The 18049-nt window shown below is 46.0% G+C and overlaps 2 protein-coding genes across 9 annotated transcripts in view; both read left to right on the top strand.

The window, feature by feature from the left end:
* The first annotated feature begins 409 nt into the window (after positions 1-409).
* LOC144334790 (uncharacterized) lies at positions 410-17459 on the top strand. Its single transcript, XM_077966427.1, has 4 exons — positions 410-478; positions 5545-5677; positions 6425-7571; positions 8783-17459. Exons 1-3 carry the CDS (start codon positions 410-412, stop codon positions 7351-7353), a joined length of 1131 nt encoding a protein of 376 aa, XP_077822553.1. The 3' UTR covers positions 7354-7571; positions 8783-17459.
* SPIN1 (spindlin 1) overlaps positions 6082-18049 on the top strand; it is an 84175-nt gene continuing 72207 nt past the window's right edge. For 6 of the 8 annotated variants that reach the window (XM_077966701.1, XM_077966703.1, XM_077966700.1 and 3 more), the window contains exon 1: positions 6565-6688. The gene's annotated coding sequence lies outside the window, so the exon portion shown is untranslated. Of the gene's footprint in view, positions 6417-6564; positions 6689-18049 lie in introns of those variants that run through there. The other 2 variants (XM_077966702.1, XM_015118043.3) reach the window with 1 other exon arrangement.

Genomic DNA, 18049 nt, shown 5'->3' on the forward strand with positions numbered 1-18049 from the left:
AATAAATCTCTTAAAGGTTTACTCTCAACATATCCATCCAAAATACTCACTGCCCACATTGCGGAGATGAGCGCTTGAAATCTCTTCTTGTTCTGAGGGTTGCATGATGGTGAATTGTTCTTTGGTCAAAGAAACTCTGTTAAACTTATCTTGTCTGGTATTTTTCTTTATCAGGAAGAAGCTTTGGTGTGGAGTCCAGTAGTCTGAGGCTTCCTGAGAACTAAACAGGTTCCCACCATTCAAGACTCACACTCTAGCAAGGTGATGGGATGGTGGGAGAAAGGGTCAGAGGATGGGGGCTGGGCCTAGGATTGGGTGTGGCTCCTCCAGAGAACACCCAGTTTTGTTTTTTTAAAACCAATTACTTCCCATGGAAGAATAACTTCTGTATTGAAGTTGTAGCGTGAACATGGGGAAGCCATCCGCAGGCTCTGAACTGTCAATAAGCCCTGAGCCGTTCTGGAACTTGCCCAAGCTGGTATGGAACTCCTGGGTTCAAGCAATCCTCCTGCCTAGGCCTCCCAAAGTGGTGGGATTACAGGGGTGAGCCACAGTGCCCAACCTTTAGTGTCTTTATTGACCCCCTACTCTCACCAGACTTTTGTCCAGGCAGTGGAGATACAGCACAGAATAGAGGAAAGGATGTATGCTCTGGGAGCTTACAAGACTATGATAATGTGGTAGAGGGCTAGAGGAGGCATGGAGCATGCTCCCATCCTTGCCAGCCCCCTGGAATCCAGGTGAGCAGGCAACACCCGGAGAGGCTCCCAGCAGGGCTGTGTGTGCTCAGTTTGTTTCTGCCCCGTCTCTGTTTGTGCTTTCCTTATTTGTTCCCCTCCTCTGGTCCTAATGCTGACCATCCAGGCAGGTGCTGGTCACTTCGGTTCTGACCGACAGCCTGGATGGACTCCACATTTCCTCACATAGAGCCTGTATCAGTTGTGGCTCTCAGTCAGAGATTCGGCCCCAGTGCCTCATCACATCCAACACAGAAGAGCTGCCTCTGTCTCAGTGAGGCCACCATCTTATCAGGATTCACATGTTAGGTATCTTAGTGTACTATCTGTTGCTTGAAACTGGGTAATTTATAAAGAAAGGGAATTTCTTTTTTTTTGAGATGCAGTTTCACTTTGCTGCCTAGGCTGGAGTGCAGTGGCATGATCTTGACTCACTGCAACCTCCACCTCCCACGTTCAAGCAATTCTTGTGCCTCAGACTCCCAAATAGCTGGGACTACGGGCACGTGCCACCATGCCCAGATAATTTTTGTATTTTCAGTAGTGACGGGGTTTCACCATGTTGGCCAGGTTAGTCTCTAACCCCTGACTTCAGGTGATCCGTCCTCCTTTGCCTCCCAAAGTGCTGGTATTATAGGCATGAGCCACCATGCCCAGCCACAAGGGAAATTTATTTTTTACAGTTATGGAGGCTGGGAAGTCCAAGCTCAAGAGGGCCTTCTTGCTAGTGGGGACTCTCTGCAGAGTCCTGAGGCTGTGCAGGGCATCACATGGAGAAGGGGCTGTGTGAGCTCACTTGCTAGCTCAGGTCTCTCTTCCTCTTATAAAACCATCAGTTCCACTTTCACAATAACCCATTAATCCACTAATCCATGTATGGACTATTCCTCTGAAAAGCCCCACCTCTCAATATTGCCACATTGGGGACTGAATTTCACCATGAGTTTGGAGGAGGCAAACATTCAAACCACAGCATTTAGAGTTGCCTCATCAGCACATCCATAAATCTATAGCTACGAGTGTGAGTGGGAGAGCCAGCATGAATCTCAAGCCCTCATATTGAGGGCCAACATGTTACTATTCACTCAGTGGGAGAACCTGAGCAGTCCTAGCTGGATGACTGCTGCCTGACCAATCTGCGTATGACACAGGCAAGCACTGGGGAGACAGCATCCTTTCCTAAAGGTGGATCTTCAAGCTCACCCACCTAGAGGTTAAGCCAATCAAATAATTATCCATGGGCTTGGGGTATATACTGGATACTGAATACTTTTTGCTGTGTTGAATAATTCTATAATAAATATACTAATTTGAAAAGGATCCCTAGGGTCAGTTCCCAATTATTACATCAATGCCAGTGGGGTGAACATATCAAGGTTCACTGTAGATATTAACGACCCCTCATGACTTTGGTATCTCTTCCTTCTTCCACTCCAAATCACAAGTATACTCATCCTTAGGGCAGAAATCCTCCCAAGTAGGAGCCCAGGAACCCAGAGGTAAAGGAGACATACATTTAGTATAGGCCAAGGCTTTTATTTATTTATTTATTTTTGAGACGGAGTTTCGCTCTTGTTAGCCAGGCTGGAGTGTAATGGCGCAATCTCGGCTCACTGCAACCTCTGCCTCCCAGGTTCAAGCGATTCTTCTGTCTGTCTCCTGACTAGCTGGGATTACAGGCACCCGCCACCACACCTAGCTAATTTTTTTGTATTTTTAGTAGAGAAGGGGTTTCACCATGTTGGCCAGGCTGGTATCTAACTCCCGACCTCAGGTGATCCACCCACCTCTGCCTCCCAAAGTGTTGGGATTACAGGCATCAGCCACCGTGCCCAGCCGGCCAAGGTTTTTAACATGCCAATTTGTATTTAATAAGCTTGCTACAGGAGGAAAAACATATGTAGAACCTCTGATCCAATTTAGAAGTTGAGTATGGTTGAGAAACTGTAAAGAGATTACCTATATGCCAGGGCTGGTGGTCCATGCTTGTAGCTCCAGCTATTCAGGAAGCCAAGGTGAACGATGGAGAGTTCAAGCAGACCTGGGCGAAATAGCAAGACCCCTTCTCCAAAATATAACAAAAGCAAAATAAAAGAAATTTGCTATATATGTAAGTTTCTCAAAATATTTCATTAGCAAGTTGGAGGACAGCAGGAGCTGCCTGGCAAGTTGAATCAATGTGTGTATCCTAGAAATTCATAAATTAACTTGAATTCTATTTTTCCAATTTTTTATTTTGAAAAGTTTGTTTTCCAGAAAAGTTGAAAAAAAAAAACTGCACAATGAACCCACCTAGACTCACCACTTAGATCCACCAACTATTAACAGTTTGTTACATTTGCTTTACCTCCATATAAAATACATCAGTCTCTGAGGCATTTATATGTCAGTTGTAGCCATTAGGACTCTTATCTAATGATTCAGCACTAACATCCGAAGAACTAGGGCATTCTTGTAAACAGCCATTGTCACATCGAAAAATCTAATGATGACACAATAATACTGCCTAATATATAGTCCATATATAACAACAAAGTTTCTCAGTTGTCCCTCAAATCTCTCTCACAACTTTTTTGCCTTCAATGCAGTGCTGCATCAGGGGTCACTTGATGGACTGACCCAGTTGTTATTTGTCTAGACCAATTCCCTAGCTTGAATTTTTGAAGACTACAGTGCAGGGAAATTGTTTTGCTGAAGGTCTTCCAACCTGGATTTTTCTTATTTTTTTTTTCCCAACTTGAGTCACTTAAACATTTTTGGCAGTTATACATGGGTAATATAAAAACCCATTTGTGACATTCTAATGAGCTAATTAGCAAGGCCTTAGATGCAGTTGAGATATGTACTCTTCTGGAGTATGACCTTTGCTGATATAGGTCTGGGTGACATTACTGGACTGTACATTTTTTTTTTTTTAAATTTAAAAATTTTTTTGAGACAGAGTCTTACTCTGTTTCCCAGGCTGGAGTGCAGGGGTACAATCTCGGCTCACTGCAACCCCTGCATCCTGGGTTCAAGCGATTCTCCTGCCTCAGCCTCCCAAGTAGCTGGGATTACTGGTGCCCGCCACCACGGCTGGCTAATTTTTATATTTTTAGTAGAAATGGGGTTTCACCACGTTGGCCAGGCTGGTCTCGAACTCCTGACCTCAAGTGATCTGCCTGCTTCAGCCCCCCCAAAGTGTTGGGATTACAAGCGTGAGCCATCGCACCCGGCTGGCCTTTTTTAAATTTTAAAACATTTTATTTATTTATTGTAGAGTTGGGGTCTTGCTATATTGCCCAGGCTGGTCTTGAACTCCTGGGCTCAAGCCAGACTCCCAACCTTGGCCTCCCAAAGTGCTAGGATTACAGGCATGAGCCACAACGCTGTGTATTCTCTCTCTCTTTTTTTTTTTTTTTGAGATGGAGTCTGACTCTGTCACCCAGGCTGGAGTGCAGTGGCACAGTCTCGGCTCACTGCAACCCCTGCCTCCTGGGTTCAAGCGATTCTCCTGCCTTAGCCTCTGGAGCAGCTAGGATTACAGGCATGCACCACCACGCCTGGCTAATTTTTATATTTTTAGCAGAGATGGGGTTTCACTGTGTTGGCCAGGCTGGTCTCAAACTCCTGACCTCAAGTGATCCACTTGCCTCAGCCTCCCAAAGTGCTGGGATTACAGGTGTGAGCCACTGTTCCTGGCCTTTGTAAAATTTTTTAAAATTGTATTTATTTTAGAGTTGGGGTCTTGCTGTGTTGCCCAGGCTGGTCTCGAACTCCTGGGCTCAAGCCATCCTCCAGCCTCAGTCTCCCAAAGTGTTCGGATTACAGGTGTAAGCCACAGTCCTGCGTATTCTCAACAGCTCCCAATGTGATCATTACTAGTGGCACATTTTAAATCAGGGGTTGGCGGATGGAGATGGAGGTGGGGCAACATATTTGACTTTGAAGACGTTTTCTGTGAATTTTGGAGGAGCGTGTGTGCTACTAGCATCTAGTGGGTGGAGGCCAGGGATGCCGTCAAACATCCTACAAAGCATGGGACCGACCCCACACGAAAGGATTATCCCATCCCAAAAGCCAACAGTGCTGAGGTGGAGAAACCCAGGGGTCTCACCAACGAGATGAAATCTTCCAACCAGCAGATTTCTTGGCACCTACCTTCTTCCCATTCCTCTGTTTCTGAGATAATCCCACTATAAGACATTAAACAGGCCGGGCACGGTGGCTCACGCCTGTAATCCTAGCACTTTAGGAGGCTGAGGCCAGCGGATTGCTTGAGGCCAGGAGTTTGAGACCAGCCTGGCCAATATGGCGAAATACCGCCTCTACTAAAAATATTTTTAAAAATTAGCTGGATATGGTGGTGCGCGCCTGTAATCCCAGCTACTCGGGAGGCTGAGATATGAGGACTGCTTGAACCCAGGAAGCAGAGGTTGCAGTGGGCCGAGATCATGCCACCGCACTACAGCCTTGGGAACAGAGCGAAACTCCGTCTAAACAAACACACAAAAAAGACATTAAATACACAAATGAGTGAGTAATTTCTCAACACTTGGGAACTTGTAAGTACAGCATTACACTTTTATATCTCAGTACTGAAATCAGCCCTCTAGTTGGCCTGTGAACGTCCCATGCCTGCCAAGTGTGTCATCTGAGACAAGCATTTCCATTTGTTTGAGTAGGAATCTATCACTCTTATTTGGAAGAAAAGGTGCCAGTCAAACCCCAAAGAGTATTGCTAACTAATAATTGTGCTGCAGTTTAGAGTGTTTAAGGTGCTTTCCAATACCATGTTCTGAAATTTGATCTGACAACGCTTTGGGAGGCGGTTTATTACGATGAGGCTGCGCTGTCGCACTCGAGGAACCGGGTCAGTGACCTGCTGCAGGACACGGGGCTGGCGGGGAAGGGAGAGCGCCTGAACTCAGCCTCCAAGTCCTGCACTCGACTCTGCAGGAGTAAAAACTATTCTTGACGCTACCTCTCTCCCTTCTCCTGCAAACAAGCAACAAAATGCTGAAAAGGCATCTTAACTGAAACGGAAGTCAAATGAATTCGCGTGCGATCATGGGAATTTTTGGCTCCTAACCTTGCGAGTAGAGCTGGGTGACTTCCATTTCTGGTGGGGGAGTGGAAACAGGTTTCTGGGCTTGCAGAAGCCACATCCCGTCCCCACACAACCTAGGCCAGGCCAGCTATTTGTAGGTGAGGCTCCGGGGCTCCAGCTAACCTGAGCTACCTGGGCTGGGCTTTGTGCGGGGAGGCAGCAAGCGAGGTGAGCGGGCGACGACGCCGGCCTCTACGCAGTGCGGTGGTGAAGACGTCTCTTCCAGGGAGTCACAGGAAGCAAATCCATCCTTTTAAAGGGCTCGCGTCCCGCGGTCCTGAACCGGCGCGCTGGAGCAGTAATGCGGCGTTCTCCAAGGTTCAGGGCTCACGGCCCAGCCCTGTGATCCAGCTTCCTCAGTCTTCGCGGTGTGCACTACTCAGGACCACTTGCGGCTTACGTCCCAGGACAAAGGGGGCTTGTCCTTTCTTCAACGTCCTCCTGCGCAAAAACGAAGTCCTTCGGAGGCTGCCTGCCTTCCGGGAGAAGCTGCGCCCCCTCAGGCGCCTGGGCTCCGCGCGCCTGCCACCGCCCATTCACCTCGCGCACCTGGCATTCCGGGTCTCCGGCCCCGCCCTGCCGCCCGCCAGGTGAGAAGGACCGGGCCCCGCCCCCGCCGGCCCCGCCCCGCCCCACTGCGCCTGCGCAGTCGGCCGTCGGCGCCAGGCGCCGGGGCGGCGCGGCCGTCGCAGTTCGGCGGGCGCAGTGCGCGTGCGCCCTGGCTGCTGGGGGGCGGGCGGCGTCCGCGGCGAGGGAGCGGGGGCGGGGAGGCGCCGTCTGGCTCGGGCTGGGGCCGGCGGGAGCGCGAACGAGCGACGGCGGAACCCGTGGGCCTGTGGACTGCAGCCGCGGCGGCCAGCAGGTGAGGCTCGCGCAGGGCGGGCGTGGGTCGTGAGAGGGTGCGGGCCGCCGGCAGGCCAGGGGTGCGGCGGCCTGCCCGGGGGCGCAGGTGAGCGCGGCCCGCGCGGGGCCCGGCGGAGCATTGTCCAGCGGGCGGCGCCCGCACAGCGCCCCCTGCCGGCCGGGCCACGGCGGGGACCCGGGCGGGGCGGGCCTGGGCCTCCGGGCGGGCGCGCGCTCCTTTGTTCGCCGGCCCCCACTCCTCAGTCCCCCCATCTCCGCCGCCCCCCGCCAACATGGCCGCCACCCTCCCGTCCCCAGTTCCCCGGCCGCCGCCGGCCCCTTAGCGCGCGCTTTGTTTGGAGCCGGGCGGGGAGGCCCGCGGGCAGGGGGCGGCGGCGCTGCGCAGTCGGGCGCGGGGAGGGGGCGCTGCGCCAGAATGCGGGCGGGGAGGGGGAGCGTTGCATAATCCCGGGCCGGCGACGGGGGCGGGGCGGGGGGAGGGGCGGGACCCCGGCGCGGCGGGTCGGGTCACCCCGGGGACGCGGGCCTGCCCTCGGGCCACCCCTCCCAGGCCCGGGGGATGGCCGCGGACCTTGCAAGTTGCGGGCTCCGCGGATGCGCGGGTTTCCGCGGCGCCGGAACGCCCACCGGCCAGTCCTCGCGCCCGCGCAGCCCCTTTCCTGATGCGCCCGTCTCCTCGCCGCCCTCCGTGGGGGCGCGGCGAACGGGTTGCGTGCTCTGGAGAGAGACAGGCACTTTCCTCTCCATCGTGAGTGACCTTGGATGTATTCGTCAAGGAATGTGTTGAAATGAATTGTGCGATGCGGGAACTGCGCAGCGCCTCGGGTTTGGCTTTCTCGAGCATCTTATTGCATTGATTGTGCGTTCTCGATTTTACAGAGGTTCGTTTTGAGTAATGGCTTCAGTAATGTCATCGCATACGCATTTCGAAGTTTGTTTATGCATTTGTTTTTACATTTATTCTCTTTTTATTTATAATTTTTGAATCAGATTTTGTGTTTTGGAGAGATTTTCCGTGCGTGGTGGAAGTGTTTTTACTCTTGGTAAATATGGATTGTTTGACTATTTTATCACGTTCATCGCAAAACAATACCAGGAACATTTAAATGTCTTAAAGGATTTCACGCTACATGACGTGTGCCAAAGACTACTTACGCACCAAAACGCGAATACCTGTCTAACTTTTTTTCTATTGGAATTTTCTGGAAGGAATTCTGTGCAATCCGAAAGGATTGATGGAGGGTACAGTAATTGCTTTCTACATCGCTTTTGTTAAACAGTGAAAATTAAGCTTGGAGATTTATATCTGGACATACTGAGTTTTTAAACACTCTTTTGAAGTGAAATTTGGGAAGGGCAGGTAAAATGAGTATTCTTCCAACCTCCCTACTCCCCCCATCAGCTTTAGTTAAAAGGCAAACACCAAAATATTGTAGTAGCTGGTAATTTGCAGAACGTTTGTTTTCAGATTTGATAATTATATATTAAGGTACAGTATGTGTGTGCTAGTAGATCGTAGATTCTTACGAAAAATAGAATTTCTTTATAATCTTTTGAGTAGCGAAATGGTTACTTTTACAATGGTTATGAATTGGGTTAAGGTAAAAGGGCCAGTATATGTCTTCAGTCATCTTTTTATGCCTGAAATCCAGGGAACAGTGAAAATGGATGTTCCCTGGAACAGCCATTGCGATGCCATATGTTGATCATTGGTGTCCTTACAGTGTATCTCAGATAATTGTGTGTCTCTCTTGTGAACTGAGGGATCACAATATTGATGTGGCTGATGTGTGCCCCTCTGCATTTTGTGGGTAGTGTCTCAAATTTGGCTATCATATTGATGAGAGTTATTAATTTGGTTTTTATTTAGATGGTTTTCACTTCCGAGTGACTTACCTGATTGCACTTAGTTATAACGTTACTGGTTGCACTCCTTAATTGCTAGCATCTTTTTTCTAGTATGTTTGATATACATTCTTTTGGTTTATCCTTTAAAATATGTGCTGAGAAAGCATTTAAATGTTAATACTGTATTTACATTTGCTGGACGTTTAATTCAATGTGTCTTCTTTCCCTTTCCATGAATGAAAAGAAACTGGAAGAAGAGAATCAACTATTTCGTGCAAGTATTTTGTTCAGTTTAGAAGATACTATGGTATTGTGAAAACAGTGTAGTCTGGAGTTTGACATGGAGTCACAATGGCCTTCCAAGTCAGTACAATCTGGGTTGAAATTGACTCCTTACTGGTCCAAAGCCACATAACTGATTCATCATGCAGCCTTTTTTTTAAAAAAGTTTTTTTTTAAAGCTACTCGAATATGTCAGTTTTATTTTCTCTATACACACATTTATTTGTTACTGAAAATTGCAAAAATAGCACATTAAAGATCCTTTTATTGGAGTTCACATTTTTGGAAACCAGAAAATTCAATAATTACGCTCTTGCCAAACTACCCAGTGTTTTCTTTACATTCTTGCTCCACAAGTTGCTTTACTTAAATTCTTGATGTTGGACTTCATCTCACTGACTTCAGGCTTCTGACACACAAAGGACATTTAGGACCTACTGGCTCTTTGGGTCACATCAGAGAGGAGAGCTAAAGTATGTTGAAGTTACTCAAATACATGCAAGCTACATGGATCTCTTATAAATTACTGGTATCGTGGCAGAAATGAAAATACACCAAAAAAAAATCACAGAACTCTTCATCAAAATTATTGGAATACAAGCTGTTCTAGCATAGAGTAGGTTTCTCAACCTAATACATAAAATTATCAGCAAGAAAAAAAGTACAAGAATGACAGTTTATGGTTGAATTGGCTTGGTGTCATGATTCCCTGTTCTAGCATTCTCAGGCTATCTATGATACAGAAACTGCAGCTCATTTGAATGGTTCTCTTCTTGATTCATTCTGAATTCTCCCTTTGGCCCAGTGTCTACTAGTTGTTTTTCAAGCCAAGAACATCTGTTGAGGAACAGGTATCTCAATTTTACAATACTTACTTTCTGCATAGATAGCAGTGTTCTTACTTCTACTCCTAAAGCAAGCCATCTCTGATGTCCTGGAAGGTCGTTTCTCTCCTATCCAGTTTTTGGAATGAATCTCTGGTAGAAGGGAAGGGAATTAGGTACTAGGGTTGGAAGTCATGTTACTAAAGTTCTTTATTGACATCTCTGAGCAGAAGAAAGGCCCCTGAGTCATCCTGGGAATTTTCTTCAGTGAGCATTTGTGAAGATTCTGGGGTCAAGGTTGGGTTAAACTTTTGTGGTGGGTCCATCCGAGGTCTAGTCAACAGCACTAAGCTCTTCCTGGATCTTTGGGACCCAGCGGAAAGTGATGCCAGTTCTCAAATTGCTACAAGGTAACCTGGAAAGAAATCTATGACCCAGAAAGCCTGAAAACCCAAATTCCAGCAAATAATGGTGAAAGAGCCAACCCGCAAAGCCTTTTAAAACCTTCAATTCCTTAACTGTAAACTGGGATAAAACCTATGGTGTAAGTCTGTTCTGAGAATTACGTGAAATGGATTTATAGAGTTTTCAGTACAGTTCCTGAAATACAGCAGCTGACGCCAGTAGATGTTGATTTCCTTCTCCTTTCTGCTTTTGAACTTTGCTGTAGTTGTTAGCATTTTTTTTAATGTGAAGTAAACAGTTGGCTTAGTTGTGCATCAATATTCAGTCCAATTTAATTTTAAATTACACCTTTACTGGGAACCTATTCATGACCTTAAAATTGCCATAAACCCTTTATAGAACAAGTCATGTTTGGCTAAATATATAAACACAGATGTATCCTTACAGACTTTATAGTCTGATAGAGGAGATACACATGCATATAATGAGGGAATTCTGTGCTGAAGGGTATCTGGGAAGAGAAGGTGATTTTTTTTTTTTTTTTTTTTTTTTTTGAGACGGAGTCTCACTCTGTCACCCAGGCTGGAGTGCAGTGGCCGGATCTCAGCTCACTGCAAGCTCCGCCTCCCGGGTTCACGCCATTCTCCTGCCTCAGCCTCCCGAGTAGCTGGGACTACAGGCGCCTGCCACCTAGCCCGGCTAAGTTTTTGTGTTTTTGGTAGAGACGGGGTTTCACTGTGTTAGCCAGGATGGTCTCGATCTCCTGACCTCGTGATCCGCCCGTCTCGGCCTCCCAAAGTGCTGGGATTACAGGCTTGAGCCACCGCGCCCGGCCCAAGGTGATTCTACAGAATACCAGAATGGGAGAGGAAAGACATCTGGATGGACAGGAAAGCAGGAGCAGAGGCTAGAAGTTAAAGAGGCCATCGGGGATTTCAATCCCAGCCAAAAGTTAGCTCCTTCTTTTCTCTTCTCTTTTTTTCTCATCTCTTCTCTTTTTTTCTCTTCTCTAATCTTTTTTTTTTTTTATTTTCCTTCCTTCCTCCCTTCCTCCCTTCCTCCCTTCCTTCCCTCCCTCCCTCCCTCTCTCCCTCCTTCCCTCCCTCCCTCCCTCCTTCCCTTATCTTTCTTTTACTATCTCCTTCCTACCTACCTACTATTTATCTTCTATCCTCTTTTGTGAGTGTGTTTACGTATAGCAGGGGCCACCTCATGGGGTGAGCTTAAATGAAGTAAAATGATTCATAGGCTCCTGGTATACAGTGAATGCCCAGTTGATATTGATGATGATGTCACCACTGCCTACACCACCTGTAGTTTCTTTCCTGTGGCTGATCTGTCTAGGGGTGAATTTGGGGGCCACATTTTAAATTCTGCATGTAACATTAAGGTCTTTGATGTTGAATTTGTAGGTGGGGGAAGCCATTGAAAGGCAGGGACAGGATTGGACCTGTGTTTTAGAACAGTTTGAAAGGTGGGTTAGAGGAATTTGCCTGCGTAGGCTCTTTAATCCCCAGAGTCTAGTCTGTTAGAGAAGCTGGTGAAGTCATTTGAGGCATGGGGGGGGGGTATTGGTCTGAACTCGGAATATTTAATGTTATGTTAAATGTGCTTTTTTTTTTTTTTTTCTGAAGGGTGGGGAGGAGGAAGGATTTATTCAATGTGAATATTATTTTACCCAAATGTTGAGAGAATAGATGAAAAGACTAGTAAGGCATCTTTATACCATTTGAGATGTTAGATTATAGTAGCATGTTAACAAAATAGGCAGATTTTTTTTAAAAACTAGATTATATTTCTTTGTAGTTGTTTATGCTTGGGCCTGTCTTTAAATTATTTAACAAATCATATGTTTGAATTACTATTACTTAACCTGACACAGGCCATAAGGAGAGAAAAGAATGTCCTTTTTCGTACTTTGGGGGTTTTTTTTTTTTGAGGCGAAATCTCGCTCTGTCGCCAGGCTGGAGTGCAGTGGCACAATCTCGGCTCACTGCAACCTCTGCCTCCTGGATTCAAGCGATTCTGCTGCCTCAGCCTCTTAATAGCTGGGTCTACAGGCATGCGCCACGACACCCAGCTAATTTTTGTATTTTTAGTAGAGATGGGGGTTTCACCATGTTGGCCAGGATGGCCTCAATGTCTTGACATCGTGATCCGCCCACCTTGGCCTCCCAAAGTGCTGGGATTACAGGTGTCAGTCACCTCGCCTGGCCTGATTTTTTTTTTTTTTTTTTTTTTTTTTGGAGGTAGGGGTTTGAATTACTTTCTTTTTTCTTTCTCTCTTGAGCATCATTGTAGACCCATGGGTTTTTAGCACACAGTGTGTGTTTTTGTGTTTTTAGTTTTGAGAAAGAGTCTTGCTCTGTCACCCAGGCTGGAGTGCAGTGGTGGGACCTTGGCTTGCTACAACCTCCGCCTCCTGGGTTCAAGCTATTCTCCTGGCTCAGCCTCCCAAGCAGCTGGGATTACAGGTATGCACCACCATACCTGGCTAATTTTTTGTATTTTTAGTAAGACGGAGTTTTACCTTGTTGGTACACCTGGTCTCAAACTCCTGATCTCAAGTAATCCTCCCACCTCAGCCTCCCAAAGTGCTGGGATTATAGGCGTGAGCCACCACATCTGGCTTTATCCAATGTGTTTTAATCAAATACTCACTGTTTTTCCGTAACTTGTCACAACTTGGACGTTTTGAGGTCCTTTCAACCTAGTTCTCTTGGCTTTGACGTGACACGTAATCTCTGAAGCTTTTCTTGCTTTCTGACACGAGATGTCTGAGGTTCACTTTGTGCTTTTCCTGCCAAATACCTATCAGCCGTTTCTTGCAGCGTTTTTTATTGAGGAGTAGAATTTTTGTATCTAAAAATCTAAATTGTTATATGTTCTGACTGTTAGGATGCCCATGCTTTTATAGGACAGACATGGGAAACATACAGATTTTGATTTTTATATTGGTATTTCCAGTTCGAATTTAACATCACAGAGTTTTTACTATGAGCTTATCCTTTTTTTCTAATGTTGAAAATTTACGTTCTTAGCAGCATTAATATAGTTGCATTATCTTATAGTAAGAATGTAGTAGTTTGAAAATAACACTAATAACAAGCAACTCTAGGTTTATGTTTGGTTATGGTTCTTTTTATTCTTAAAATGTATCCGCATAAGCATGTACAGTTGACATTCTGATTTGTAAGGCCATTTGAAAAGCTTTTCTCTGATTTTGTGTTTGATAATTAATTTGGTTTGTTTGCCTGAAATTCTTCAAGAGTTGCTTTAGTTTTTCATTTAATGTATTTTTTAACATGTAGAACATTTATGTGAACATTTATGTAGTTAAAAAATCCGATCTGTGCTAAAAAGTTATGTTCACAGCTTCATTTTAATTCTGTCCCTCCACGAATTTCTCTCCTGCCCCAGTCGTTTCTGCTTTATTCTTCTGATACTTCATTTTTGCAAATGTAAGCATATGTGTATATTTTTATTTCCCTTTCTTACACAATAGGCAGCGTTCTATGCACACTGCTTTGCTTTCTCTTAATATATTCCGGAGATCGCTTCATAGAAGTGCATTGTTTTGTGCTTGCAACTCATCTCCTATTGAACATTTGGATTGTTTATGTTCTCTTGGCTGTTATAAATATTGCAGCAATGAATAACCTTGTGGGTATAATGTTTTGTATTTGTGCAAATACAGCTTTAAGATAGATTGTGGGGTGAAAGGTAAACACATTTGTAATTTTGTTAGTGGCAAAACAGTTACATTTTCTTTTTAAAAGTTTTTTTTTGTAGAGATGAGGTCTCACAGTGTTGCCCAGGATGATCTTGAACTCCTGACCCCAAGCAGTCCTTTCACCTGGGCTTCCCAAAATCTTGGGATTACAGGCGTCAGGCACCAATACAGGCTTAAAAAATAACATTTTCAGGCTGGGCGTGGTGGCTCATGCCTGTAATCCCAGCACTTTGAGAGGCTGAAGTGGGTGGATCATGAGGTCAGGGGTTCAAAAACAGCCTGACCAACATGGTGATACCCCATCTCTACTAAAAATACAGAAATTAGCCGGGCGTGATGGCGCGTGCCTGTAATCCCAGCTACTCGGGAGGCTGAGGCAAGAGAATCGCTTGAACCCGGGAAGCAGAGACTGCAGTGAGCTGAGATTGCACCACTGCACTCCAGCCTGGGCAACAGAGGGAGACTCCATCTCAAAAACAACAACAACAACAAAAACCCGTCTCTACTAAGAATACAAAAATTAGCCAGGCATGGTGGCACGCGCCTGTAATCCCAGCTACTCCTAATGAGAATCACTTGAACCTAGGGAGGCGGAGCTTGCAGTGAGCCAAGATCACGCTGTTATACTCCAGCCTGGGTGACAGAGTGAGACTCCATCTCAAAAAAAAAAAATTACATTTTAAAAGGCAGATCTTACCATGTCAGCCTTTTACTTAAAACTCTAAATGGTGGCCGGGCAGGCATGGTGGTTCACACCTGTAAAGCCAGCACTTTGGAAGGCTGAGGTGGGCGGATTACCTGAAGCCAGAAGTTTGAGACCAGCCTGGCCAACATGGTGAAACCCCATCTCTACTAAAAATACAAAAATTAGCCAGGCTTGGTAGTGCATGCCTATAATCCCAGCTACTCAGGAGGCTGAGGCAGGAGAATTGCTTGAACCTGGGAGGTGGAGGCTGCAGTGAGCTGAGATCACGCACCTGCACTCCAGACTGGGCAACAGAGTGAGACTCCGTCTCAGAAAACAAAACAAAACAAAACAAACTCCGAATGGCTTTCCAGTGCCTTAAGGACAAAAGTTTATAAAGTAGCCTCAAGGGTACACATATATTTGGTGTACATATAGTTTTACATCCCTTAACAATGGGATTCAGAGAACCTCATTGTGTACCTCATAGAGCGTACTTACAGAGACCTATATGGGACAACCTACTGGCACCTAGGCTATGTAGTATGGCTTAATGCTCCTAGGCTACAAACCTGTACGTTATGTGACTGAACTGAATAGTGTAGACTGTTGGAACACAGTGGTAAGTATTTATATATCTAAACATATCTAAGCACGGAGAAAGTACAGTACAGACATGGTATAAAAGATAAATGGCATGCCTGGGTAGGGCACTTAGCATGAATGGAGTGGCAGGACTGGAAGTTGCACTGGGTTGAGTCTGTGAGTGAGTGGTGAGTGAACGTGAAGGCCTAGGATATTACTGTACACTACCGTAGACTGTATGTAAACACTACAGTTAGTCTACACTAAATTTATAAAAACAGTTTCCTCAGTAATTAACCCTAGCTTACTGTAAGTTTTTAACTTAATAAGCTTTTTAACTTTTTTTTTTTAACTTTTTGTCTTTTTAAATAGCACTTAGCTTAAAACAGCCTCATGATATGGATCCACTGGTTTATGTGGTCTGTTGTTGACAGAAACATCATTAGGTGGTGCATGACTAATTACTTTTGGGCCTCAGCCTCATCTTGTACTATTTTCCCCCTTGCTTTCTTTGCTCCAGCTGTATGGGGCCTCCTTCATTCTCCTGGAATCTCCTCCATCTTCTCCACCAGGAATCTTGGCACTCGTTCTTTTCTTCTGCCTGGAATGCCTTTCTTTGTTAACAGTTATTCCTGGTCTTTAGAGTTTGGCTCAAGCATCACTTTTTAATGAAATTTTCTGTGTGCGTGCTTGCAGATTTTCATAAGATAAAGAGATTGGAGTGTACTCATATTCATCACCCACTCCAACAAGCATCAGTTGCCTGAAGTTTTTTTTTATTTCCAGACAGAGTCTTGCTCTGTTGCCCAGGCTGGAGTGCAGTGGTCGATCTCAGCTCACTGCAGCCTCCGCTTCCCAGGTTCTAGCGATTCTCCCTCCTCAGTCTCCTAAGTAGCTGGGACTACAGGTGTGTGCCACCACACCTGGCTAATTTTTTTTTTTTTTTTTTTTTGAGATGGAGTCTATCGCCCAGGCTGGAGTACAGTGGTGAGATCTCAGCTCACTGCACCCTCCATCTCCCGGTTAAAGCGATTCTCCTGCCTCAGCTTCCTGAGTAGCTGGGACTGCAGGCGCCTGCCACCACGCCCGGCTAATTTTTTGTATTTTTAGTAGAGACAGGGTTTCACCGTGTTGGCCAGGCTGGTTTCCATCTCCTGACCTCAAGTGATCTGCCCTCCTCTGCCTCCCAAAGTGCTGAGATTACAAGTGTGAGCCACTGTGCCCGGCCTGAAGTTGTTTTTTTGAGACAAAGTCTCACTTCTATTGCCTAGGCTGTAGTGTAGTGGCACAGTTTTGGCTCATTGCAGCCTGGACCTCCCTGGGCTCAGGTGATCTTCCCATCTCAGCCTCCTGAATAGCTGAGACTACGGCATGTGCCACCATGCTTGGCTAGTTTATTTTGGTATTTTTAGTAGAGACAGGATTTTGCCTTGTTGCCCAGGCTGGTCTCGAGCTCCTGGACTCAAGCAGTCTACCTGCCTCAGCCTCCCAAAGTGCTGGGATTACAGGCATGAGCCACCGTGCCCGGCTGTCTGAAGTTCTTGAAGTTTTTTCTTGACCCTTCTGCAGTCAAGTTCTCTTGGTGCTTATCAGAATTGCAGTGTTATATTAGTTTATGTGATTTAATTAATTTTAGGTTTCCCACAAAGGCTGAGTTTCATGAAAGCAGAACCGTTCCTGTTTTTGCCCGTAATTACTTTTCTGGTATCTAGCTCAATGTCTGAATTGTGAGGGCTCAAGCTACCCTGTGCAGTAGCTAGAATTAAATCATAAGGAAATTGAGGCTGTCCAGTTGGTTAAATGTCTTGTCTGCTGCACAGGTATTTGTCATACAGGGATTATTAAGTAACAGTTTGTTGACTTTTATTTATTTATTTTGAGAGGGAGTTTCGCTCTTGTTGCCCAGGCTGGAGTGCAGTAGCGCATTGTTGGCTCACTGCAACCTCCGCCTCCTGGGATCAAGTGATTCTCCTGCCTCAGCCTCTTGAGTAGCTGGGACTACAGGCATGTACCACCACACCCGGCTAATTTAGTATTTTTAGTAGAGACGGGGTGTCTCCATGTTGGTCAGGCTGGTCTCAAACTCCTGACCTCAGGTGATCCACCTGCCTCAGCCTCCCAAAGTGCTAGGATTACAGGCGTGAGCTACTGCACCTGGCCTTGTTGATTTGCAATTGTAATTTTTTTTCAGGACCTCATAAGGTTTAGAAAAATGAAACCACTAGGATGGATAAAGAAAAACATATGGAATATGTCTGTGTATGTATTAAGGCATATGCTACAGTGACTTGAGTTCACACAGTGTAGAAGCTGGCTAAGCAGTTTCTATTAGGCTGTTGTCTTTGTGCTAGATGCTGGAGTTTGAAGTCCACAGGGCAGTCGTTTGAGAAAGAAAGATGGATATAAAGTGGGGAAGAAGATGACACAGGAGGCCAGAGGCAAGGTACATGGAAACCATGCTAGTTCTAGTTGCCTTTGTTCCTGGTTGTGTGGGTGGCCTGTAAGAGTTGGATCCTTGGCACATGTAGCCCAGGAGCAGAGAAGCTTAAGGAGAACTCAGAGGAAGGTGGAGTGGATGCAGCTGCGATTCTCGGCCAACCAGTGCCTCACATGAATGGGGTGAGTCAGAAGATGAGCAGCAACAGTGTGTGCAGGCTGCAAGGTGGTTGCTTCATCTCCTGCACCCTTCACCTGCTGCACAAGAATCTCTGTGAGCCATGTAAGGAGACATAAAGGAAAGGAAATTCGGGGGAATATAATTCAGCTCAGCCAAGTTCAAACCAGACAAAGCAGAATGATGAGCTCAGGCTTTTACATTTTTAGCTCAGGTTGCATGTAAGGGACCTGAAGGTTTCTGTGACTGCTGTAAAAATGCAAATGTAATTCCCAATTTGTGGGTGAGATCATTGATTGATAGGAATGGAATCCTGAAAATTGGATTGGAGGCATATGGTCAGATTCTGTTTAAGCTGGAAACCTTCAATCCTTAAATGCTGC

This window comes from Macaca mulatta, chromosome 15 (genome assembly GCF_049350105.2).
Source record: "Macaca mulatta isolate MMU2019108-1 chromosome 15, T2T-MMU8v2.0, whole genome shotgun sequence".
Lineage (NCBI taxonomy): Eukaryota > Metazoa > Chordata > Mammalia > Primates > Cercopithecidae > Macaca > Macaca mulatta.